Source organism: Xiphophorus couchianus, chromosome 13, assembly GCF_001444195.1.
Source record: "Xiphophorus couchianus chromosome 13, X_couchianus-1.0, whole genome shotgun sequence".
NCBI lineage: Eukaryota > Metazoa > Chordata > Actinopteri > Cyprinodontiformes > Poeciliidae > Xiphophorus > Xiphophorus couchianus.
In genome coordinates, this window is record NC_040240.1 from 4,963,635 (window position 1) to 4,988,983 (window position 25,349).

The following is a 25,349-nucleotide window of genomic DNA, read 5'->3' on the forward strand; positions in this document are numbered from 1 at the left end:
GGCTAATGGTAGGGGGACAAGGACCCTCCCTCGTACGACTCGTTTCAATTAACCCCACTCACATCCTTGAAGCACGGGGAAAAGCAGTCTTTGGGATGAAGAGGTGTGTTTGTGGAGAGTGCAAGGAAGGTGAGGTGAAAGATTCTTCAAGTGAGTTATCCAGCACACCTCGGCGCTGCATACAAAGGCGTCATTACGGTACAATATTCACTGCCTCTTCCTTTTGCTCCTCACTGCTTAGCGAAGCATCACGACGTAATGGATGCCCACGCAGAGTCACCCTGTGAAAGAAAAGTCGGTGGTTCTCCGGAACAAACACAAAATGGTTTAAAGAAAAAAAAAAGTGATTTAATTTCAAATGCTTCTGATCTATCCGAAATGGCTTAGTATTGGAGTGAAAAGGGCGCCCTTGACTGCTGCCGCTCTGGTCGGGATGCTTTCATCCACAATCTGAAAGGAAGGCCAAAGAATGAGGGAAAAATAAAGAGAGAAATGAATAGTAGAGAAATGCAGGACGATCAATGATGCGCAACATGCTTTGGCTGAAAACTGGAACTGTTTACATCACCTCAGAAGAGTGAGGTGATTATAGGAAGTTTACTATCGAGTTAGACCAACAGATAGCAGATTACCATGAAGCAGAATTAAAATGATACATGGTTTCTATCCTGGATTTTGTCCTGGTCATGGAACACCGGACCAGCTACCAGCTACCAGTCTACATGAGATTTATAAACTTGGAGAAGGTGTTCAACCATGTCTCCAGAGGAATCCCCCAGGTGGTACTGTGAGACTACGATCGTACCAGGTCCCTGTATGATGTGTCAAAGCTTGGTCCACATTGCTGGCAGTAATGCTTGTTTTCAGTGACAGCTGGATGTCAAGGTTGCCCTTTGTCACCGATTCTATTTATAACTTTTATGGACAGAACTTCTAGGTGCAGCCAAAGTGTTGAAGTCCATTTTGGTGGCCTGAAGATCAAGTTCCGCTCTTTGTAGATGTTCCTATTGGCTTTATCAAGTTGAGATCTACAGCTTTCCCTGGAGCGGCTTGCAGCAAAGTTGAAGCAACCAGGATAAGAACTGGTGCGTCCAAATCTGAGATCATGAAAAGCAAAAGGGTAGAGTGCCTTCTCTGGGTTGGGGAAGAGGTCCTTCCTTAAGTGGAGGAGTTTAAGTATCTCAGAGTCTTGTTCACGAATGAGGGAAAAGTAGTGCAGGAGATGAATAGGCGGTTTGGTACTGCATCTGCAGAGATGAGAATGTTGTAACGGTCTGTGGTAATGAAGAGACAGCTGAGCCAAAAGTCAAAGCTCTTGATTTACCTGTCGATCTACATTCCTACTGTGGTATGGTCGCGAGCTTTGGGTAGTGACAGAAAGACCAATTAAACTTTCTTTCAAGGTTTTTGGTGAACTGCATGTCTTATGGCTTTCTTTCAACCACTTTTCCTTGTGTAGTGAGTGGATACTAACTGTTGTATTGATAGTTTCACCTATGCTGTGAATCTTTGCAGCTCACCCAGAGTGAACATAAGCTTCTTAGCTGCTTCTTTCATTAATCCTCTCATTGCTCAACCCATTCATTTAGGCAGATTATGAGGTGACCTACAAAGGCAGTTGTCTACACTAGTCAACTCTAGTCTCCAAATAAAGGATACGTTATTCATATATATATATAAATGTCAGTTTTTGTTTCGAAAAAATGTTGAGAAATGTCAATATTTTCTCCTCCGGAACAACTTTGTGTTGGTCTTTAATACTAAATCCCAATAGAATACAAAGAGGTTTGTGGTTGGAATGTGAAAAAGGGTTTTGTACGTCACCAGGCAATAACAGGGCTCATTTTCCTCCTCCTGTCTCAGAGTATCAGGCCTCAGGTGAAGCTGACGCTGTGGTTAATCCCTTAAGGTGGAGGCACACTGCACTGTTACCAACAGGATGACGCAGCCTCGTCTATCTCTGTGCGTCTCTGTTTCAGCGCTGCAGACTTTTACAGGACGGATATAGTTTCACACAAGGTGCAACCTGAGCCGAATGATCCCAACGACGTCAAAGGCAGATCTGTGTAGGGTACAGTGCCTCTTTTTTTAAACTTTTAAATAACATCTTGAACATTTCTTAAATGATCTGCACAGCTAGAAGTCCTGTCTTTTTAAATTATATATTTTAAATGTTTTTTCTTCAATTGGAAATGTAAAAAAAACTTACTTTCATGTAGACATGGGCCAATATTCTCAAAGTATGATCATTTTCAGTAAAAATATGTATAATCATACACAAACACAAATGCTATTACTATTGCTTCTAAAATTTCAATTCACAGTTACGTTATCTACATTTTATTTTACTTTTGATTAAAGACAAGGTTCACATCATTTAAAGCTCATTACAAAGCTGCAGACTATGTAGTAAAGCTAATTAACATGTTCCGGTTAAAGAAAAGATCCAATTTATCTTCAAAGAATTTATTTCCTCTTACACTTTACAAATGCTACTGTTTCAACGTACAAAAAAATGGATTTATTAAACATTACAATATAAACACGTGACAAAAATTGTACGCTGAGGCACAAAGTTATTGTCAAAAAAAACATTTCCATTCAATCACCATGGCCTTTAGTATCCTGAGCTTGACACAAAATCTCATGAGTTTGCACAACTAAAAAAATACAGGTATAAATATACAGTTTGTGAACCAGATGGAGTCTCTTCCCTAATACTTAGAAATGAACTCTGAAACCTTTCTCTCTGTAAAACTTAAGAAAATGAGTTCAAACTCTCACAACACAGCCAAGGCGTTAAAAAAGTGACGTTTCTCCAATAAGAATGGTTTTAAATAAGTTTCAATGTACAAGAAGGTAATGGCTGGCGGGGTCAGGTTCTGCTCCGACCTACGACCTTCAGCAACGTTTAGCAGAAATGATAAGCGTTCATCACACACAGCCTGTGGGCTATTCATTCAGACCTTCCATACAGGAGGGGTCACAGGGTGAAGGTCGGGGAGAGGGTCGTGAGCTGCAGACACTAGGAAGGCCCATCTTCTTCACGTATGTCCTTATATTTGGCCATTTCCTCAGGAAAAACTTTGCTGAGCTCGGAAATCAAGAGGCTCTTGAATTTCTACAGCGCAAAGGAAAAAACAAACAAAAAAAAACAATAGAAGATGAAATAATGGTGATCTAGAAATCCTGGTGATTTTAGAATGAAGACAGTGACAGTTCGGGTGAGAAGTTGATATTCTCTCAGCATAATCAGGAATGTCAGATTCGTTTAAGGACTTTATAGATTTTGTGAAAAACCAGAGTTTTGGAGTCTAAACAGAAATTAATGTCATTTTGATTCCTAAGCTCGTTTTCTGTTGCCGTTGCCATGGGTGACGGTCATTTCACCTCTTAAACTTTTTCCATCTTTGTGGTTTTGATTGTCCTCTCCTCCTTCTGCCATTTTAATTTGAGCAGAAAGCATAATGTATGTGAGATCCACCGTCAGGAGAAATTACAACATACTTACAAAGTGGAATGTGCCAAAAAGAATGTATAAAACATGCTTTGTCTTGACAATTCCATTGTTTTTGTGACCTTTTGGAGCCAGAATCGGATAACTAATTACTTTGGGAAGGCGATGCCAGCAGCCTGCTTTCATTGGCTACAATGACAAGAATAATGTTAGAAGTTGTGGTGAGGAATTGGCACAAGCTAATATATTTTTAACCTAATCAGCCTCTAAGAACTCTACGTTTTTGCCAAGAAAAGTCAAGTAAAGACTCAATTATTTCAGTATTTGGATCAGTCGATGGCTACAAAACAGCTAAGTTGAAGGTCTGATGACAGTTAACTAAATGTCAGCATACAGAGGATCAAGTTTGAATGTGTGATTTAATCTTGTGGCAAAGAGGTTTTTAAAAAAATTCAACTATGTGTTGTAACTTTTTTCTTTCTTTTTTTTTTTTTACTCTTGTGCCCAATTCTCGTTTGTAAAATTCACTCAAGTTCTTATTTTAGCAATTTAAAACTACCCAGAATGCTCAGAAATAAATAAGTTATAAAATAAAACTTGAAATAAACAGGCACAGTAACATGTGAGTAAATGGTTGACAACCATTTACAGATTTTTACATTCATTTAGTCAGTTTCTAACCATTACTTTAATAGTTTGACTCAAAAAAAAAAAGAGAAGACATCTCTGTAGGATGAACAGATGTGTAGACAGGTGGATGACGTGACTGTTGGAGATTAAATTCAATACAAATACTTTCCATGCCCTGCTTTTTTCAATACTTATCCTGTTCTGGAAAACACTGACATCAAATCCCAGACCTTTGCAGGTTTTTTCCCACAGGTCAGTGTCCTCGCTATAATCTCTTACCGTCATGGTGTCTATCTTCCCTTTGACCTGCTCGTTCCTTGCCAAGGCTCTCTCCAGACATTCCTTGGTGTACAGCTGTGGGTTTCGGCCTTGGTCGATGTACCTTTGGAAACACAGGGTTTAACATGAAATCATGGTAAGAAGTGGTACAGATAAAGCACAAACTTAATGAATTTAGATAAGATAAGATAACATAAGATTTATTTGTCATCGTCATCGACAGATTACAACGAGATTGAGATTTGCTCGACTCGAGTTAAGATGCAGGTTATGTGTATATACGTAATATACCAAGATAAAGAAATGAACAGTACAAAATGAGAAATAAACAGACATCAGAAGATGGTTGCAGCGCCTGGAGGTGTCGCAACAGAATTTACATTTATAACAAAGTGGTGTCAAGAGCAGAAGTTCTTATGCCTTTGAATTTAGTGCCATGATTGCCATCGGGAAAAAACTGTTTTTTAGGCGATTTGTCCTGGTTTTTATTGCTCTGTATCTCTTGCCTGATGGCAGCAGCTGGAAGAGACCATGGCCAGGGTGTGAAGAGTCATTTAAAATGTCCAAGACTTTCTTGTGGAGCCTGGAAGTGTAAATCTGTTCCATAGTGGGGAGGGGGCAGCCTATGGTTCTCTCTGCTGCCCTAACAACCCTCTGGAGAGCCTTCTTGTCCACAGATGTACTGCTGCCGTACCAGACACACAGACCGTACGTGAGCACACACTCTATGGAGCAGTGATAGAAGGCCTGCAGCAGGTCTGAGGGGAGACGGTTCTTTTTGAGTATTCTCAGAAAGTACAGTCTCTGCTGTGCCTTCTTCAACAGCTCCTTGGTGTTGGTGCTTCAGGTTAACTTGTCCTCCAACTCCATGCCCAGAAACCTGAACACTGGGACCCTCTCCACACAGGTCCCACTGATGGTGAGAGGCTGGATGTCCGTTTTGTTCTTCCTGAACAAAACGGACATCCATTTAGTAGAGGTTTTGCGTACATCCGAAGGCTGAATGTTTATTTACTGGTATGAGAGGTGAATAATAAATTTATGTTCCATTTGGATCTAAAGAAACACCAGAAAGTGATTATGATCTTAAATTGGCTAATTTTGTTATGGAGTTCGGCGTGGTTTTACACAGCGCCACAGGTGCTAACTGCGCCGCAGTAAGAAAGGTTTTGTTCCCCCCCCCCTATTTGTATATAAAAAAAGGAAGCTGAATTGTAACAATGTACAACAGAACAAGCTGCATGACTCACTCGAACACCTCCAGAGGGACGTTGATGTCATGAAGCTGCTTTTGGCACTTATCGATGTCTTGTAGTCCGGATATCATGAAGTTCCTGGAGGGAGAGGTGAATGGAGCGGCTCAACATGCAGCTTTTTACCGCAACTGTCTTTAAATGAAGCTAGTAAGAAGCTAACTCACAGTTTCTGGTTCAGGACCGCCTGGCTGCTCGGCTGGAAGTCGCTGACGATGATTCCCAGCTGTCGAATGTTCTCGATGAATTTCTCCAGGTGCTCCTCGAGACTGTCGAACTTTTCAGCCATTTTTATGCTCTTAACAAATAAACCGTCTCTAACAGCGACGTGTCAGAAACGCCGCCACTAAATTATCGGGTGTTTACTGTTTAGCCACCTAAGCTAGGACAAGCAGAACGCCGCTGCGCTTTACGGTCTGCAGCCAGCCAGTCGCTGTTGAGAGCCGGCTGTCTATGCAATCGTGTTACCTCGGAAACAAGTGGTAAAGGGTAGTCGTACTGTGTCGCAAAGTGTCGCGCCGCCTGAGAGAAGGGCTGCCCTTTATTAATGAGACGGGTGCAGTTTAGATTTAACACATTTGAAATGATTATGCTTTAAAAAAAAAAAAAAAAGCACCTCAGTTAATATTACAGCGCTAAATAAAAAAAAAGAAGAAATGACGTGTACAGGGTTTATGAAATATTCTGTGGCGTTTCAACCAAATTCAGAATTGACATTTTATTAAACACATTTAATATTACTAATTAAATTAATACTTAATTAATATGATTAAGCCCAGAGGGAAATTAAATATCGTTGTAACTCATAGGCTACTAAAGAGTTGCTGACAGCTGTGGGCTGGAATGATTGCCTGTAGCAGTCAGTATTACAGGGCATCTGAAGAAGCCTCTGACTGAAGACACTCATGTTGTATAACAGTCTCACAAAGAGGATACTCAGGATTGTCCATATTTTTTTCCATTAATGAAGAATCCTTCATAAAATTAATAATCATAAGCAATTATTACTGTTGTTAGAAGACATGATTCATATTTCCCTTAAGGAATATCCAATCAAATATTTTGACTTTATTTATTTTTGATGGATTTTTTTTTTTACCCCTCCAGGGGGTCTTTTGTGGGCTCTAGTGTCCCTTATACAACAGTAGGCTGACAGGAAACGGGGAAGGAGAGGGGGGAAGACATGCGGCAAATATCGTCGGGTCCGGGAGTCGAACCCGCGACGGCCGCGTCGAGGACTCAAGGCCTCCAAATATAGGTCGCACTAACCCGTACGCCACCACGGCACGCCCCTTGATGGATTTTGAACACACTTCATGCTTGAATAGATGAGACAAACGAAACAAAAAACAGAAAATTGCACTGTCAGCTAAATTGTCAAGTTGATTATTTTCTAAAGAAATTTCCATTTCCAATTTTTTTTGCTGCCGATTCCGATACCGATCACCCATGGTATCGGATCACCCATGGTATCTTTGCCGATCGCCTGGATTGACTGTTTATTTTTCACGTTAGTTATAAATGATACTATGTGATCTGCCAAAATTTTAAAAATGATCTGGTAATAAATGTACCTAATTAACGTAAACATGCAACATACTTGCAGGCACTACACAGCAGCTACTCAGTCAAAAGAACAACTGAAAAACCTGCAACCAGTTAACCAACCTTTAACAGTAAGGCTCTCTGTACCCTAAATTATACACGAGTCAAATAAGTCTCTCAACACTGCCTATATCAAATAATGTCTAGTAAAAGAGGGAAACATTCATTCAAAGTCAAATGCAGGTTGCATCAAAAGACGTTCAGGGTGGAGCAGAAACGGCGCCCAGTAGCGCGTAGCGGCGGTTCAACAGCGAGAGCAGAACCAACATCTTTTACCACCAGCTCGAAGACATGAATTATTTTTCGGGCTATTTGTTTAGCTTTGTGACCCGTGATGCTAATCCGGGTGAGTGTTGGTAGTTGTGCGCTGCTTTACCTGCTATCTGGCCGCTCCGGATGTCATTTTTTCCTTGCATTGAGCCTCCATGTAGCCAAACTCTCTCAAGTGCTTGTTTTTTAAAAATATCATAATAGATTCGTTCTGTTGATGCATTTTTACATGCTTCACCCCCGAGGTAATTTTACACTCTTACACAGTTCCTCACGACAGAATTTGTTGCTGCGCTCGCGCAGTGTGGAGGAAAGAGGAGATGAGCTGCACACACAGGCTGCGAAGTGAGATACAGGTGATCGTTTTGGTGATCGGCAACAAGAGACAGTGATCGGCGCTCATACACTTGCTACTCCTGTAAGGTTCTAATCAATAGTAACTTGTCACACCAAAATGTCATCTGCTGTTAACATGTTGGGCCCCAAATTGAAATCTGCTCACTGCCCCAAAATACTTGCGGACAGCCCTGCCTGGAAACCCTTAAATTTACTTCCAGCCTTTTCCAGGCTCTAAAGGAACCCAAAGGCTTTTATTTTGAAAGGCAGTACTCCCACCGGTGAGCACAGACGCTGCTAAGGAGAAGAGAAGGATGTACTGTGTGTGTGTGTGTGTGTGTGTGTGTGTGTGTGTGTGTGTGTGTGTGTGTGTGTGTTTCATACACGGCTGCATTAAAGCAGGAGCTGCTGCAGCTGCACACACACATCGAACTTCCTCCTCCTCTTCCTCTCTCTCTTTTTACCTCCTTCTCTTCTTCATCACTGCAGCTCTCGCCGACGGCAGGTCCACTGGATGGTGGAGACCTTTTATTCCTCCCTCCATCATATACATATATTCACAGAGAGAGAGAGAGGAAGAGAGACCGACACACTCACGCAGGACCGCGGGATCGTTGTCCGGGCTGTAGTTCGGGTCGCCACGCATTCTCCGGATTTCAGCGGACCTCGGTAACCTCAGAGCCCCTCTCCATCTGCCGGACTGCTGCTTTTAAAGTGCTGGTTGTGTTTGAGGCGGAGCGACACAGAAAAGAAGAGCGGACAACTTGATTATAGGCAATTGAACTGATTAGATGATAGGCCTGATGTGGATTTGTCAAAGGTACAGGCGTTGATTTTTATTTATTTATTTATTTATTTTGTTTAACCGTGATCGATTTGACATGACTATCGGCATTTTTTTTTAGTAGACATTCGTTAATTATGTTCCTTTGCCTTCCTGTAACCATGACACCACCTTCCTTAGATTTTTTTTTTTTTTTTCCTTTTGTACGCGCTGATGATGAAGCGCACACCGTCCTGTAGAAATGGATTATCACCTAATTGCTTCTGCGGAACGCATCGTCCTATCGTGACACAACTGCAGTCATAATGTCCGATCGGTTTATGTGAACGAGGAAGGCGGGTCAGCTCGGATGTTCTGCTTGGTGTTATTAGTGGATTTAATTGTCTTGACGCTGTTTTTCTGCCTACAGATGAACCGCGTCGAGACGATGCGCTGAGACGCAAACGGCCCAGGCTCTCCGGTTGTGCGCTCATCCAGAGGCTACAGCTAACGGAGAGAGAGAGAGAGAGAGAGGAGGGGGGGTGGACTGCGGAAGAAAAGAGAGAGGGGAAGAGAAAAAAAACCCACAAGAGGTTTCTGATCCATAAAGGTTGTGCCTGACTCAAAAAGGAGCGAGTCTCGCCCCTGGAACAGGGGGCGGATAAGCGGAGAGGTAGAAGTCTATCCAAACGATGGCCACCCTACTGCGGAAGATCGGTCTGATCCGCCTGCACGACCGAGACACGGAGGATCCGAAGCACCACCAGGGCTCGCTGAAGGGGACCAAGGGGAACCAGAAGAATAACGCCAACAAACACTGTCAGACCGCCAACGAGACCAACCTGCTGAGCACCCCGGAGATCAAGGCGAGGAAGCTGGACCAGCACGGCAAGGACAAGCCGGCCGGCAAAGACAAGCAGGGCAAGGATGCGAAGGAGAAGCAGCAGACGGTGGGTGGAGGAGGAGGTGGTGGTGGTGGCGGAGGAGGAGGAGGGAGCGGCGGCGGAAGCAAAGCCCCCAGCGCCTCCTCCGTGCCGCCGCTGGCGCCTCACCGGCAGCACTGCACCCAGGTGCGGACGCGGCGCCTGATGAAGGAGCTGCAGGAGATCCGGAGGTTAGGGGACAACTTCATCACGGTGGAGCTGGTAGAGGATAACCTGTTCGACTGGAACGTCAAGCTGCACCAGGTGGACAAGGACTCGGCGCTGTGGCAGGACATGAAGGAGACCAGCACCGAGTTCATCCTGCTCAACGTCACCTTCCCCGACAACTTCCCCTTCTCGCCGCCGTTCATGCGGGTCCTCACGCCGCGCCTGGAGAACGGCTACGTGCTGGACGGCGGGGCCATCTGCATGGAGCTGCTGACCCCCCGCGGGTGGTCCAGCGCCTACACGGTGGAGGCGGTGATGAGGCAGTTCGCTGCCAGCCTTGTAAAAGGACAGGTGAGCGGGGTCGGTGCTCAGAGCGTTCGGCGGCCCATCCGACACATTAATCGTCTCTAAGGCAGGATGGGGGCAGTTCGGTCAGGAATTCAGGCGAAAATTATACTTTGAATGGATTTTTTTAAGACCAGAGAGGGCAAGAGCAAACCCTAGGGATTTATTGGTCAGCCAGATAGTGTGGTGTGCGTCATGATTTTAAGGTGGGCGAGTGTGCATTTTGATAAGTTTATTTGTTTTTATGTTGTTTTGTGTGTCATTCAGAGACTGCCCCTTTATTTACCGTTGTATTGCCTCCCATCTGGTCGTTTCCTTTTGGTATCACCAATAAATACAAAGCCAATGCCAGTTAGATGGGTTTTAGGGTTGGCCACAAGGGGGACATTAACAATCTTGCAGAGGTTACAACAAAACCCAAAATCTAATATCAGGAGATTTTATTGGTTTGATTTTAGAGATGTTGCTTTATTGGAGCTTGAACATTTAGGTTTGATAAGTTCAGGTTGGAATTCTTAAATAAATTAGGCATCAAACTATTTTCAGACACAATATAACCAAGTTGGGCCATCGAGGCAGGGCAATGTGGGGGTCAATGGCCACCCTAAGCCCTCCAGCTAGACAGTCTTATAAGTATAATATGGCTTATACATTTAAAGTTAGCGAGTACATCATTTAATAAGTTACAATTAATAAAAACAATTTCCATTGACAGTGACTCTGAAGTGACCTACATGCAAAAGCTTTCAAAATGAAAAATCCGCATGTTGGGTAGTAACTGACAAACTCCCTACCTGGCCTTTACCATGTGATGACATTACATGATCACAGAAAGTTCTGTTGTAGCTTTTCGCTCTGGGGTGCCACTGAGATTATCAGGGGCCCCAGCTGGCCACCTTGAGGCACCCCTGAATAGAATCCTTTGACCAGATGGACAAAGTCTTTTGCAAGCTGTCGTCACATGTGGACCACCCAATATACTTGTGATGGAACAGCAAAATACTGCATTTCATGACCTATATTAGGTTAAATTAGATACAACTTTAAGCGGAAACTAAAATACTCAGTTCATATTTTCAAGTTCCTGCAGTGTACTCAGAACGTGGCACTGGGTCAGTTTGCCCCATCAGCAACTTTGCACCCACTGGTTGCCATTTTTATTCCCAGATTGTACTATTTACGAAACATTTCATAGCTCTGTATGTGCAGAGACAATTTATTTGTCATTGATTATTTAATTTAGTTTTTGTGAAGAGTTTATACGACACGCTATTTCCATATATTGTGGTTCTGATCTCCATCTAAGTAGGTCTGTTGACTGTTATGAAATTTCTCAGATTAGGGTCATTGTTCAAACCAAATTAACTGATGACCCACTGGTGGTAGATAATATTCACTGGATTCATAAAGTCATATTTTCTTGTAGTAGATTATGGAAAATACTGGATAAAATCAATTTGTTTTCCAGCTGCCAAAGTGGTCACAAAACATCTTGTTGATGGTTGTGAATTGGTGTACGGTCAGTGGAATACCTCCCATACCAGACGTCTCTATTATGAACCCGGGAAATGGAGGTATAAACTGGCAAAAGGGTGAACTGACCCACCAAAAGTCAGTTCATATGGTTGGTTAGCAAATGCTTATTTAGCCATTTAGATAAATGTCTGACCTAAACAAACCATCTTTTTATAGCACCAAAGTTTTTTTTCAACGATTTTTTTAGGAGACAGAATATATTTTGGGCCGGGGCAGAACAGGTGGGTACGATATTTTGACGGGTTTTTAATAATAATAATAATTTAAAAAAAACAAACAAAAAAAAGCATTTTTACATAAGTCTATAAATATTGCTATTAGCTCCCCTGTTCTCCACATTCAGGGTTTTCTGAACGTTCAGGGTACCCACATCAGTGTAGATGTGGGAACTAAACTGAATAATTTATTCACCCAGGTATTAATTTATCAAGCTATAACTCAAAAATAAACAACCAGCTTAAGTCAGCCTTATTTCTGACATCTTTCCTTTGAGACAAATTTGTCTTAAAAACTCAGAGTATCATCACGAGTATGACTTTACCATTACACTTTAAAATAAGTCAAACATGTTTGCTTCTAAGACACTGTGTATATCTTTCGTAGCTCAGTTTATTAACCCCAGGTAGCTACACACTACTCAGGTCTTGTTTCTCCTCCAAGTAAAGCCAGAACTGTAGCACATAGTAAATTTCTGTGACTTTATGGCAGCCATTTCATGCAGTGCATCCATGCTGGCTCTCCTCTCATCACCTCCATAAATCAGCAGGTTTTGACTACAAAGACCCGCCGCCATGACACAGAAACATCCCCCTGCGGTTTTCCACCGCGCTTTTCATGAGCATTCGCACTTAGCATTAGGCTAAAATAAAGCATTTTATTCAACACGTGACGATGGACGGAGAGACAGATGGAGGCGTACAGACAGCAGCTATGTAGCCTACGGTTGTCCTCTGTGATTTAGGCTGACTGGATTATGTAATCTTGCCAAATCTGTTTTTCATATCCCCTGAGTGCTGGCAGCGGTGCACAGCAGCAGCTCCGCAGTTCCGGTGAAAATGTCAGCAAGGACTTTCGCGCTCAAAAGCCGCGTTTTAAAACGGACATGTTTTTTGCCATAATTTCATGCTGAGACCGCTCTTTTAGGGGTTTTTTTCTCCCTTGCTTTGCTCTGAGTGCTTTGGTGTTAGATCTTACAGAAAGTGTCACAGAGACTCTCCCATCCTCTGCCCCCACCATCCCACAGAGCTTTGGTGACATAACGCAGCATTATTCCAGAGTCATCTGTGGCCAGAAAGCACGTGTGTTCAAGAGAGGTCATGCAGAAGCTGTGCCCACTTCAGAGAGAGCGAGAAAGATGTGTGCGCGAGTGTTTGTGTGCGTTGATCTTGACTTGCTGCTTGAGGAGATGAGCTAGCAGCTCTGGAGCAATCACTAATTATGGTACAGCGTCTTCCTTCTTCTCTGTTTTGCTAATGGAAACAATATTGATGAATTATTCCTGTGTGTGCGTGTGTGCATTGCTTCATCTCTTTGTTGACGTGTCTACATCAGCACTTGGGATGTACTGTGTCCTGATTACCCAGGCGATGCTTTCGCCTCCCATGCATCATGTCTGACCGAGCACACGCAGCTCTATATATACCTGGATACACAGGATATATTTATCTGCCTTTGGCCACAGGTTCCATGTAACAATAGTGATGCTGCCCATTTAGAAAGTTCCTGCCTATTTTTAGTGTGAGAGGATACATGTGGTGACACAGCGCCGAGTCGAGAGTCAACACAGTCCCTTCGCAAGCAGACGCACGCACGGTCATCCACGTGTTGATGTCTGTGGACGGGTATCTAACTTCCGGTTAGGAACCCAATTATGTTTCCTGCGTCTGGGTAAACAAAGGTCCCAACGCCCCCCTTTTGGTGTGCAGAAGGTAGAAACCTCCAGTCTGGGGAGCACAAACACAGCCGAGGTGTCTTCGTAACACAATCCAATTTGGTAATCCGATCTGTGCTGCTGCCTTGTTGTGAGTGCACAAGTGTTTAACGATACACCTGTGTACGGAGTTGCGCAATAGTTAATTTGATACGGTGCAACCAGCTCCCCTCTCTTGTCACTCTTTACTGCAGACAGATCCTAATAGAGTTTTTATGTAGCACATTTAAACTCCAAACCACTGACTCGAGAAATGTCAGACAGGCGTAAAAATGGCTTGGTGCTTGGATGAATGTTTTCAACGGAAATTAAATTAATTCGGCTGTCACAGTAGTTTTTTTTTTGACTGCCGCATATGTTGGCATATTTAAGTACATGTCAATTTGAATGTGCTGTCATTATGGATAGTGTGTTTGTATTGGTAGGAAGGGGGTAACTAACATTCCTCATTCTGTGTCCGTACAGGGTATAATTATTGGTCAAACAGTTCCGAATGAGCTCAGTTCGTAAATCTTCATTGGTGCAGACTAGGCATTTGCACGGTTTAGCATGAGATAAAGTATAACGCTTTAAGAAGTGACAGTTGTGTAAACTTACGTAGCAGTAACACTTAGGTGTGGTGAATATAACATCCCATAGTTTATTTTGGTACGTTACAAACATTTGTGGCAGCATGGCTTAGTCAGTGATCAAAATGCATGTGCTGCAGTATCAAATTCATCAAAAGGTGATACTGAATAACTGTTTCCTTAAAGCTACATATCTTTACAAACTATTGAAGCCTAAGACTGGCATGCAATAGTTTGATGGTAGTACAATATTGCGTAAAATCACCTAGTATATCGTTATCAGATTGCATACAGTATGTATGGTGTAGCTGAAAATCATACTTATATGTCAGATCCCACTGTCTAAAACTAAAGCCTCTAGATTTGTATGGCAATGATTTAAGATTTGCACCTTATCATGGGGACAAAATTTTGCAAATTCAGTCTTGACTTTTAGAGTTTAACATAGTTGAGGCAATGTTGCCTTGCAGCAAGAAGGTTCTGGGTTGAATTCCAACCCAGGGTCCTTCTGTATGAAGTTTGCTTGTTCTTCTCTTGCACGAATATGTTCTCTCTGGTTGCTCTGGCATTATCCCACAGTCCAAAATTATGACTGTTCAATTGGTCACTCTAAGTTATCTTTAAGTGTGTTTGTGAACATATTATGGACTGGCGACCTGTCCAGGCTGAACTCCGGGTCCCACACCCTGAAGCCCTTCAAGGACCAGAGGGTGTAGACAATTGGTTGAATGTAGTCGGTTTTCTTTTTTAAGTATAGTGCACTAAACACACTTCAAAATACTAAAAATGTAGCTTCCGGATAAATGGATAGTGGTGGCAATAATCCTCAAGAGGTGATAGAGTGACTACAGTATCTGATCAGGCTAAATTTAGTGCATATTCTGCCAGTTTTACTTCTCTTGATTAAACTGGATACGACAGGGATAATTAAACGTGCCTTATCAGGAAGCTACAGATGGTGTCTTTCAATAAAACTGGTTTTCCTAGAGGACCTTTCCTCTGCAAACAAAATTGTGTTGACATGTTGCAGAAAAGATGACATTGCCTTCCATCTAAACAACATTTAAAGTTGACTCAAAAGCGAAATGTGAATATGACGTCCGCGTTTAAATTCGGTTTGGATGTGGCAGATGCTTCGATCAGACTGGACAACCAGGTCTGACTTTTAACATGACTTAAAAAGTCCAGTTTTTATCAATGTTGGAATGCTTTGAAAGACATTCAGGGTTTCAGAGCGATGTTTTAAACAATTATTCTGAGTGGCAGAGTTAATATCAAAAGTGTTTACCTTCTGATGACATCTACAGGCCTTGTTTGTAAAATCTGGAGGACACCTTGAGTTAGGACTGTTTTTGCAAAAAGAATATCCATTTGACGATGTGAAAATAGAAGTTGAAAAAAATGACACTCGTGTTTTTGATTCCCTTTTCAACTGTTTTGCTTTTCATGCTATGAATTTTATTTCAAAGAAAACGGCTCTTTACCACTGAATGAGCATCCGACAGAACCATAGAGTTACTGAACTCGTGATGGCATCTGTGTATCCCGACCCCGGGAGCACATGTCCACATTATGCAACCCGACCCCAAGAGCTACCTCCCAACATGCACTGGGGCCATCCCTGCTCTGCCCAGCCCATTGACTGATCTCCATTCACACGATTACCCAACAGCCACTCTACACTAGAGTGTGTCCCTCTCAATGAGCGAGCGCTTAGCTGAGCAGGATAAACACTGGCATGGCACAGCGTCCGCCTGGGGCGTTCGCTGAATCACAACACACACTTGCGCACCCAAACTCACACACACCTTGTATTCCACCTACCATCTCTTTCAAACTCTGGCTAATTGTGGTGGAATTTGTTTTTAGGATGCAGAAACAGGTGCTTGGCTTTTTCGTAAATTGGACAAATCAAAGCCTATCAACTCGAACCCTTTATCAGGTTCACTGGTGTTCTAATTCTTTAATAGTAAGATATCAGAATAATTGTAATAGGAGGCAACGGGCTGTCATTTTGAGGTTTACGATTCGTTTGCATCAAACATTTAAATCAACATTTTTCAGCCTCAACTTGAGGCTAAGCAGGTTTTAAAGACAGGTGGCCCCATGTTGTTTAGGTTTTACATGATCAGATGAACTTGACTTTTGGTGTCTTCTGCTTGTCCTTTTACCTTTCGTTCGTTTCTCCAGTCTTTGGAGCACAGGCTACACAGTGGCTCCTCTTCCCTCCAAGCCACTCCTAACAGCACCATCCACAGCCTCGGTCCTCCCACTCACCCCCGACTAGCGGACCTGTGGGGGGGCCATTTGAGAAAAAACGACGATGCCATTTAATGTGACTTTATGAAAAGTAGGACCACAAAGCAAGTACACAAGCACCACTGCAATATAATGTCTGTCTGAATGAGTCACCCAGTGAGTCATGCATTTATTTTTCAAAACAAATGACGTAAAAAAAATCCTACTGTTTGTCATTGCAGCGCTAATAGGCTTCAGAAATTGTCTTACTGTCCGCAGTGACATTACTCACCGATCTGTGCATTCACCTGGTTTCATTTAATGATTCAAAACTCCACATTTAAATGACCTGAATCGCCCTGATGGACTATCTAACCGGAGAATTAATAGGCCACGCTCAGCGCTGCTGAGACGGGTTGGCTGGGATGTATGCGAGAGTCTCTAAGCCCTGCGGTAAAATGAGGCCACCGTTGCTACAAGAATGGAAACTGCAGCCCTAATCTCCAGATCATTCCGTTAGCACCTCATCCCCTTTTATCCGCTGCGTAGCTTTTGGCCTAAAATAGCCAAGCAGGGACATATTAGGGCACAGTGGTATTCCATCAGATGGCCATAGAATATTCCATGAAGTGTCTCGCTGCATCATGGTAATAAAGTCCTAAAATCACATTTTAATTAACAGACATTCACTGTTCAGTTAGGTTTCACATAATAGACATCTATCTATCTATCTATCTATCTATCTATCTATCTATCTATCTATCTGATGTCCTAAATGTTCAGTGGGTGGTGCATTTTTTTCCCTCTATAACACCACCTGGCCCAGAGCATATGGAGTAAATATTGGATTTTTCAGGCAAATTATAATTGTCAAATCTAGCTAAATTTTGCTCACATACGTTTCACCAGATCTAATACCCAACCCCAGTGTGAAACCCGACATAGTTCAGGAATGCATGATGTATGTGTGAAGGAAAGCCTTTCCAAATGAGATCCTTTGACTTCACAACAGCAATTAACATAATTTAAAGTGCATCTTTCACTTTAAACAATGTATTGTAACAGGTGTGACATAAAAGGTTTATACGTAAATACGGCTTATATTTCAAAATAAAAGGTGCTGCTACTGCCCTTACTTACTGACCTGTTTGCTATTCTGTTTGTTCTTGAAGCAGAGCTTTCCTTTTTTTTTAATGCTTTAAAACACTTAGAAGGTATTTGGAGAGCCAATTAACAGTTTCACCTCAACTAATGTTTTTCTAACATTTATAAGATGCACTTTAGCAACTCATGAATGTAGTTTGTATTCAAGGTCAAGAGCAGGTGTCATGGTTTAGGGTTCAGGCTTCAGAATCTAAGATCTGGACAGAAGTTACCAGTTTTGATTTGACCTAAATATGTTCTCAGGTCATCTTTGACACTTTTTTATTTATTGTGGAATCACAGCTCAAATTCAAACACAAAAATCACTAGAAAACCAGATTACGTCATTTGAACTGTTTTCCCTGCTGCGAATAAAAAAATGGGTCATCAGAATCCTGCACAAAGGATCTGCACATGCTCTCTCTATCTGTTGGCAGTTTTAGCTCCGGTTCATAGATGTTCACATTTGCACATTTTAAAGGTAAATATTCAAACAAAATCAGTCTTTTTTTACACAACTGAGCACAAATCCAGCGCAGCTCATTCCAGAGACGTGTTTCTTTAACAACTAATGGGAGAATAAAACGCCTCAATAGTAGTTTATGACCTTTTTGTGTGGGTTTAGAGTGACGCCTCCTTCCCTGACTCCTGTACGTGGCAGCGCAGGAGTGCGCGGCGATGTGTGATGATACGGGGTTGCTGCTGCTCTGCGCCGCGCCACACCGCACTGCAGCATGCAGAGGACCTAACCTCTGAGGAAATTTCATTAGTATTGGTTTCGGCTCAAAGACTCGACGCCACTTTCCTCTGGCCAGAAAAAAGAAAACATGCCTGGCGAAGAGAAATGATGCAGCGTTCCTGCACTCCTACAAACAAATCCAACAGAAGAAAGACTTACTGTAACGCAGTATTATTTGTATTTTATATTTATTTTGTAAATGCTGCCGAGCGTAAAGAAACTCAAATGCGCAGAGGTGATTTTTTTTTAAATACATGCAAAACTGTGGCTGCTGGTGTGAATCAGAGCGTTGTTGTCATGGCCATAGATGTCTCCTAGCAGCACGGAGACAGTTGTCTCCTTTCCTGTTGGCCCGCCTACGCAGGCTTCATCAGGGAAGACTTTAAAACCGCCGGTAGCAGCAGCTCTCATCATTCTGCTGAATTCATGTTTCCCTCATGTATATTCTTAGTCTCAGGCTACAGTTCGGTAGGCGAAAATGCATCAGTCAGACGCTGCGACGCTTTTTGCACTGAGCAGGGGAAGACTTGCTTTGTGCACACGTGTACGGCTTTCCCATCAATTATTGCAGCGGCTGCTTCTGGTTTTGGCTTCTGATTGAAGCTGACGTCTTAAAAGCTCGTTCTCTGCCTTTTAAACATTGATCCGGCGCCGGTCAGCCCCGCGTTCAGGCTACTCCTTCTGTCAACATCTCTCTCCCTGCGGCAGAGCATTCGCCATTAACTTCATCAATGTGCGTTGTGTGGCCTGTTTTTTTTTTTTTTTGTTCTTTGTAAATCTGTCCTGTGTTGCCAGCAGGAGTATGACAACGTCGCTAAACAAAGGAGCCATATTTCTTTTCGACTGACGGCGTACAAGATATCAAATGCCGATTGTTCTGACGTGAGGTGCTCTTTGAAGTTCGAACAAATCGATTCTTTTTATCCATTTAAAGCTGAGTTCCTGCTTCCCTTTAAATTGTCTGTTTCCAGAAAGTGGCGGTACTTAGCAGTGATTGGAAAGAAGCATACGGGTCATTTCGTCCTGTCGCCATTTTTGTGGTTTAGCCATTTCAATCTTTTCTTGACTTCCTTTTTGGTAGCATCCTTTCTGCTACCCAAAAGGAGAAACGTCTGTTGTCGAATGTTTTGTACCGATCAATTCGTATCAATATCATTTCTTTAGAATAGAGTTAAATAAAGTGTGAAATTTTACCAATTTCTCCGTTATTGAGGAAAATACATAACCACCAAGAAATACCAGTTTCGCAATGTTTATGAACTGGTTTGATAGGAGTGTAAAATTTGCCTCTTTATAATTATTTCAAGGATGTCGAGATGAAACAATAGATTTTATGGAGAGTTCACTTGGGAGCAAATTCTGATGAAATTCATTTATTTATCTTTTAAAACGTGAGTGATCAAGTTTCCTGTGTGCAATTAACTTGTTGCCTCTTGTTTTGGTGTAAATATAACCGGCATACTGTCGTTCTTTGAACCACTGCAGAATGAATGGAAACCTCCCTGATAGATCATGATTATTTTAACGGTTTCCGACATGCTAAGGAGAACGGCTAATCTATTTTAAATTAAAATGTTTGGCCTGGTAATCAATAATGACAATAATTATTAAGCACGGCGTTAAAATCTCCAGGCAGCAGCTCTGGATCTAAAACGACATTGATTCTGTTGGCCTTGGAGCAGCAGCAGGTCTCGGGAGAAAACCTGTCCTCGGTCATTTTTTAAAAATCAGCTGAAATGGAGTAAATCGTGGTTTCTTGTTTGATGTTATATAAATAAAAAAAAGCTAAACAAACCAAAAATATTAATTAGCCTCCACTGGTACTGCTTGATTGACAAAAAAATTCCTTTTCAGTCAGAAACTTCCAAAATACAGTTGTTAAAATTTCACAGAAAAGTCCCCAGAAGTTGTCATTTTAATGCCAATAAGTCAACAGTTGCACACCAACTCTGATCTCCTAATCAATCCAAGATGGCTGACTGGCATACATGCACTATTACATGAGTGAATGCTTAGTACTGTCTCTGAAAAACACAGAATGTAAAAAAAAAAGAAAAGACAGGTCACTTACCTGAAGAATGAGAAAATACTTTCAGTTTCTGAACTCGTAGGTGGAACATTCTTAAATTTGACTCCCGAAGGTATTTTTTGACATCAGAGGTATATGAAACGTGGCATAAGTAGCCATTTCATCCAGCCTTACCACTGAATACAACTAAAGGAAGCTCAAGTTCAGGAAATATAAAGTGTGTATGTGTCTAGACTGTGATACTAATATCCTACAGACCATAATTACGTGTGCTAACGTTGTTACGCCACACTTTACTAACCTCTTTCCCTCTTTCTGTGTCTTGCAGGGCCGTATTTGCAGGAAATCAGGAAAGTCCAAGAAAGCTTTTAGTCGTAAAGAGGCCGAGGCCACATTCAAGTCCCTGGTGAAGACCCACGAGAAGTACGGCTGGGTGTCCCCACCCATTTCCGACGGCTGAGTATCCGGCCGCCATCCCTCCACCCGCCCGTGCTAGCCGGAGAGAAGAAGAAGAAGAAGAAAAAATACAAGCTAGCCTCGACGCGCAAAACAACACACCATGCTAACTCAAAAATGACTTATCTTCACTATTGGCTGTTTCACGCAACGTTTTTTTTTTTTTGGTAACGTTTTTTCATTATTACTGTTACCACACTACTACAGAAGCAGTGTTTTGTTGCTTTTTTTCTTCACCGTCTTGTCCAGGGAATCTTTCTGCTAACTCAGAAAGAGGCAGCAGAGCAAGGAGGGTGTTCGTGTATGAATGTTTCACTTTAAAAGAAATCAGCTGGGAATGTGCGTCACTTCCATCGGATTTATTTATTTCTTTTCTTTTTCCTTTTCCCCCCAGCACACACTTATGTAGGTGCAGCCGGACAAATCGGATATGCGAACTTTTTTTTTTCCACACCATGTGAAAGACTACTGAATAAAGGAGACTCATCTTTCTCGCCAGTCCTCTCTTTAGCACTGAACTGGCTACAACCAACCATTCGTGTAGCTCTCGGGTCATTTACATACAAATTAAGCTGTTAATGTTTAATAGACGGGCATTGCACTGGCATTTATACCCACTTGTTCCGTCATTCGTTTAGTTTTTTGTTTTTCTCCCTCTCTTGCTTTCGACTGTGCCGTTGCTCACGGTTCAATGCAACATAACGATTGTAATTTACATGGAGCTGTGCTCTTACGCTTTCTTCTTTAACTTGCTTTGTTTCTCTTTCTCTCTCTTTCCTTCTCTTGTGGCTAAACTTAGAGCTGTGTTGCGTAGATGGGTTTAAAATAAAAAAAAAGTCTCACGTTGCTTTATGCAAAGCCCTTGTATGATAAACAGAATGATAGTCAGTCACCTTCTTTCGTTCTCTCTCTACATTCATGTTAGCTTGTCTGTAGGAGTGGAAGGAGGATGTAATTCCCATGATTTAGATACCAGACGGTCCAGCTGAAGGCCGGGCTTCAGTGTGTCTGTGTGTTTACGAAGAGACAACCCTTTAAAACGGTGAAACACTTGGCTAACTGCGACTGACGCTACCACTTGAAGGGAGCGCTAATTTCTTTAGCTAAACCACTAGCCGTCTTGTCCCGCTGTCTGTGTCATTACGTTACACATGAGTGGAGTTTTAACCGTAGACGATGTCTGTCGACCCTTCGTGTAAAGAAGAAAATGTTAGCAGGAAAAAGAAAGAAAGAAAGAAAGAAAGGATAAACCTTTTAGCTCCACACAGGCGTTTCACCGGCGCTTTAAATGAAGGAATGCATCAGAGAACTCCTGATTGATGCGGCGGGGAGAAAAGGAGGATAAGGAAGGAAGGAAGGAAGAAGAAGAAGAAGAAGCTCTTTGATCACTGCCGGCTGCTCTTGGGAAAATGTCAGGCGGCTTTGCAAAGCGGCTGAGCGACGGGTTTTATTTGCTCTACCTGTTGAGTTCTTGAGTTCCATCCTTTTGAAAGGAGTTTCTAGGCGTCGGAAATCAAGCGTACGGCCACAGTGTCAGTCATGGGCCTTCTGGGCAGAGCGTCCGTCCGTCCGTCCGTCCGGTCCGGTCTGTTTCGCTTCGTTCCAGGTAAATGTCAGAGGAAAGGCCGCTAATTGGTCTGACATTTCCGCAGACCGTCATTAGAAAAGAGCAGCGAGAGCAGGAGGACGGAGGACGTCAAGCCCCGCGCTGGGCACTGACATATCGTCGCTTTCGAAGCGAGGGAGGGAGCGGCCTGTTCGTGGCAAGATGTAGCTAAATGATAAGTTCGGATGAGCTGAATCGTGGTTCGCGGCCGATAGCAAACATCCGTGAGCAAAACAAAAAAAAAAACGCCAACAGAGACACACCATCTGGTATGTGATCATGTTCTAAAGCGTGCTAGTGGTTTCTTTTTTTTTTTTGGTTTGTTTTTTTACGAGTTTGGCTCTTTAATTTCAGACAAAACTGTAATCTGAGTAATTGTTACAACAAAATATCTCAAAAGCTGAGTGTTTGCTGGTTCCATGAGAAACCTTTTTTGTGACATAGTTTAGACTGGTAGTTTGCAGAAACTAACTGGGTTAACTGACTATTTGTAATATATCTGCATGTGTTACGTGATTGGTAGCTAGCTACTGTATATCGTTTTTCAAGAAAAAGCAAGAAAAATAGAGAAAACAAAAATGCAAATGCTTCTCTTTTCTTTATTTTAATTTATATTAATATTGTTTGTTCTTTTTTTGAGTCCTGTACTGTATGGACTTTCTATTTCTTTCTAAATGTCCTGAATGGGAAAAAAAAAAAAAGAAGTCACATTGTGTTGAATGTTTGTGTTTTAATTTATTTGTGGTTTGCCAAAACGATGATTTTTGAAGCATGTTGCAGGAAATGTCACCGGGAAATGAGAGGAAACAAGCAAAAAAAAAAAAAAAGTAAACAAATAAACAAAACAAAAAAAGATAGCTAATGTATTTGTGCGATAGGGGGAAGGTGTGTTTTTGTTGGGGGTGAAACAAGATTACGGGAGGGCAACACATTCACTCGCTCCTTCCTGTTCCCCTCCGTAACGTCGCCACTGCCCCTTCCCCGTTGGTCCTAATCGACACACTGATTTGGCTCGAGTGTAACGCAGTCAACACGGCCTGGACGCAGGCGACCCTCAGCAGCAGATCTAGGATCAGTAACTTCTCAAGGGAATCTGACCCGTGATCCGCTTACTTGCGAGCAACTTGTTTTTTTTTTGTGCGTGTGTGTGTGTGTCCCACTCCTAGCTTGAAAGCGTTTGGTCAGAGACCGAGGTCTTAAAAAGTTCAAAAGGTGAAAGGTCGTTGCAAGACCAAACAGGAATGTGCAATAAAAATGACATCTTATTGAAACCCAACTGAGCTGGTGGTTTTGTTTCTGATTCTGAGTCCTGAGCTAAACTTTCATGCATTTTAATGATCCACTTCAGGTTGCCGTGTCCTCTGCTCGGCCTCCCCTGCATTGTCCCACTTTTGTGCTCGGTAGGGGCAGAGCTTAAAAACCCCCGTCGGTCGAGAAAAGGGCTGGAAGCACCAGCCCTCTGTGCTTTTATGAGCCACTTTGTCCAGCCTGGTGGAGATCTGCTGTGTCTTCTGTGCGAACAGAGCAGCTGTCTTACCATACCAGTCCGTTTTAGTGGGGTGGGGGGCGAACAAAAAAATCTTGTTTGCACAAGTGATGGGGAGACGTTCCTTTGGACTGAATATGTAATTTAGGAACAGTGTGAATTATGTGGAATTACTGAATTGCAACAATCGTATTCGAAACTACACCAGACTGGATTGGAACACCAAAGAAAATGACTAATGGTGTGTGCTAAAAGAACAACAAAGTGTCTGTCTTGTTGGCAGTTGATTGTTGTAAAAAAAAAACAATAAAAATGGCAGTTTTGTGTTTTTCATTTTTGAGTATGATAATCAAGTATTTGTACAATACCAGAATCTAATTCATCTTTAACCCTCCTGCGGTCTGAAGAGGTGAGGAGATTTGTATTTTTTTTCACTCTGTGCTCAGTCCGACGGGGTCGAAATGCTTTGATGAGTTTTTTTTGTGTGGGTGTTTTGGTTTTGGGAACTGACGGTCTGACGGGACAACCTGCCCCCTAAATTCCCCTGCTGTCCGACCGTGACATTTGCCAAGCTTCTTCCTGAGTGTCGTACTAAAACTGTGGGAGGTTTAAGAAAATAATACAGTTGGAAGCATTCTTTGCTTGCAGGAAGGAGGTCATTGGGGTCAAACCAATGCTGGGGTCTGCCTGTTCACCCCATGCTTCTCCATTAAAATAAACCGGTTAGGTTAGTCAATCTCTACAGGGTGTACCCTAGCATTGTCCAATAAATGGTGGAAAAAGACACTGGCGTTCCATGACCCAAGAAGGATAATTGGGTATTGATATTGAAACTGCATGAATCTGGCATTGATACATTTTTATAATCTAACTTTTAACTCTAGTGCATTTATTCATCTCACAAAGAAATAATCCTGAATAATTCTGCAAAGTACATAAAGTTAATCTTTGAATTCAAAGTACTGTAGAAATTCAAAGTAGTACTGAATTTCTGCTTAATTTTTTTAAGTTGATCAGATTGTCTGGTAAGGGCTAATCAGTAATCCACGACTTCCTGTTTCCATAAGGTCTACCTGAGACATAAACAAAGGCTATTTTCTCCTAGCCACTCTTCAGAAATCAAGGTGCATTTCTAGTACAAATGTGCTCAAATCTTTGCACGTATTCTGCCAATGTGGAAAAAACACAATTTCCCGATTGCAGCGTTTCAACAGGTGAATAACTTTGTTCATGCAGTAAGCCATTAAAAATCATGGCAATGATGCATGTAAACAGTTACATGAGATGATATTCCTAATTCAGTCATGGCTCTCATCATCTATCAGTGATCAGAGGAAGAGGCGTCGTATAGATGCGTTTTAGCAACAAGCCCTTTATACTTGGGAGCGGCTACATTTTGGGGAAATTCTAGTCAGTGATTTTATAGAAGAGCTATCGACACGTTTGAATGACAAAAATTTGTATGAACTGAGCCATGCTGTGAGAGCTCTGGTGGAGCCACCTGAACATTGTCTGAAAAAAAACAAAACACCAAACCATCATCATCCTGCTACTTTCTGTTGACTTGTCATTTTGGCCAGTAGTAACA

General features: G+C 42.3%; 2 protein-coding genes across 3 annotated transcripts; one reads left to right on the plus strand and one right to left on the minus strand.

The window, feature by feature from the left end:
* Positions 1-2,450: 2,450 nt before the first annotated feature.
* Positions 2,451-6,177, minus strand: med10 (mediator complex subunit 10). Its single transcript, XM_028037192.1, has 4 exons — positions 5,787-6,177; positions 5,617-5,700; positions 4,367-4,469; positions 2,451-3,121 (listed from the first exon to the last, which is right to left on the minus strand). Exons 1-4 carry the CDS (start codon positions 5,906-5,908, stop codon positions 3,026-3,028), a joined length of 405 nt encoding a protein of 134 aa, XP_027892993.1. The 5' UTR covers positions 5,909-6,177; the 3' UTR covers positions 2,451-3,025.
* Positions 6,178-8,221: 2,044 nt separating this feature from the next.
* On the plus strand, positions 8,222-23,546 carry ube2ql1 (ubiquitin conjugating enzyme E2 QL1). 2 transcript variants are annotated; one of them, XM_028036718.1, is made up of 3 exons: positions 8,222-8,650; positions 9,024-10,035; positions 20,542-23,546. In XM_028036718.1, exons 2-3 carry the CDS (start codon positions 9,286-9,288, stop codon positions 20,671-20,673), a joined length of 882 nt encoding a protein of 293 aa, XP_027892519.1. In that variant the 5' UTR covers positions 8,222-8,650; positions 9,024-9,285; the 3' UTR covers positions 20,674-23,546. The 2 variants fall into 2 exon arrangements, with proteins under 2 accessions (XP_027892519.1, XP_027892520.1); XM_028036719.1 differs by having other exon boundaries at positions 8,222-8,499.
* Positions 23,547-25,349: the final 1,803 nt, after the last annotated feature.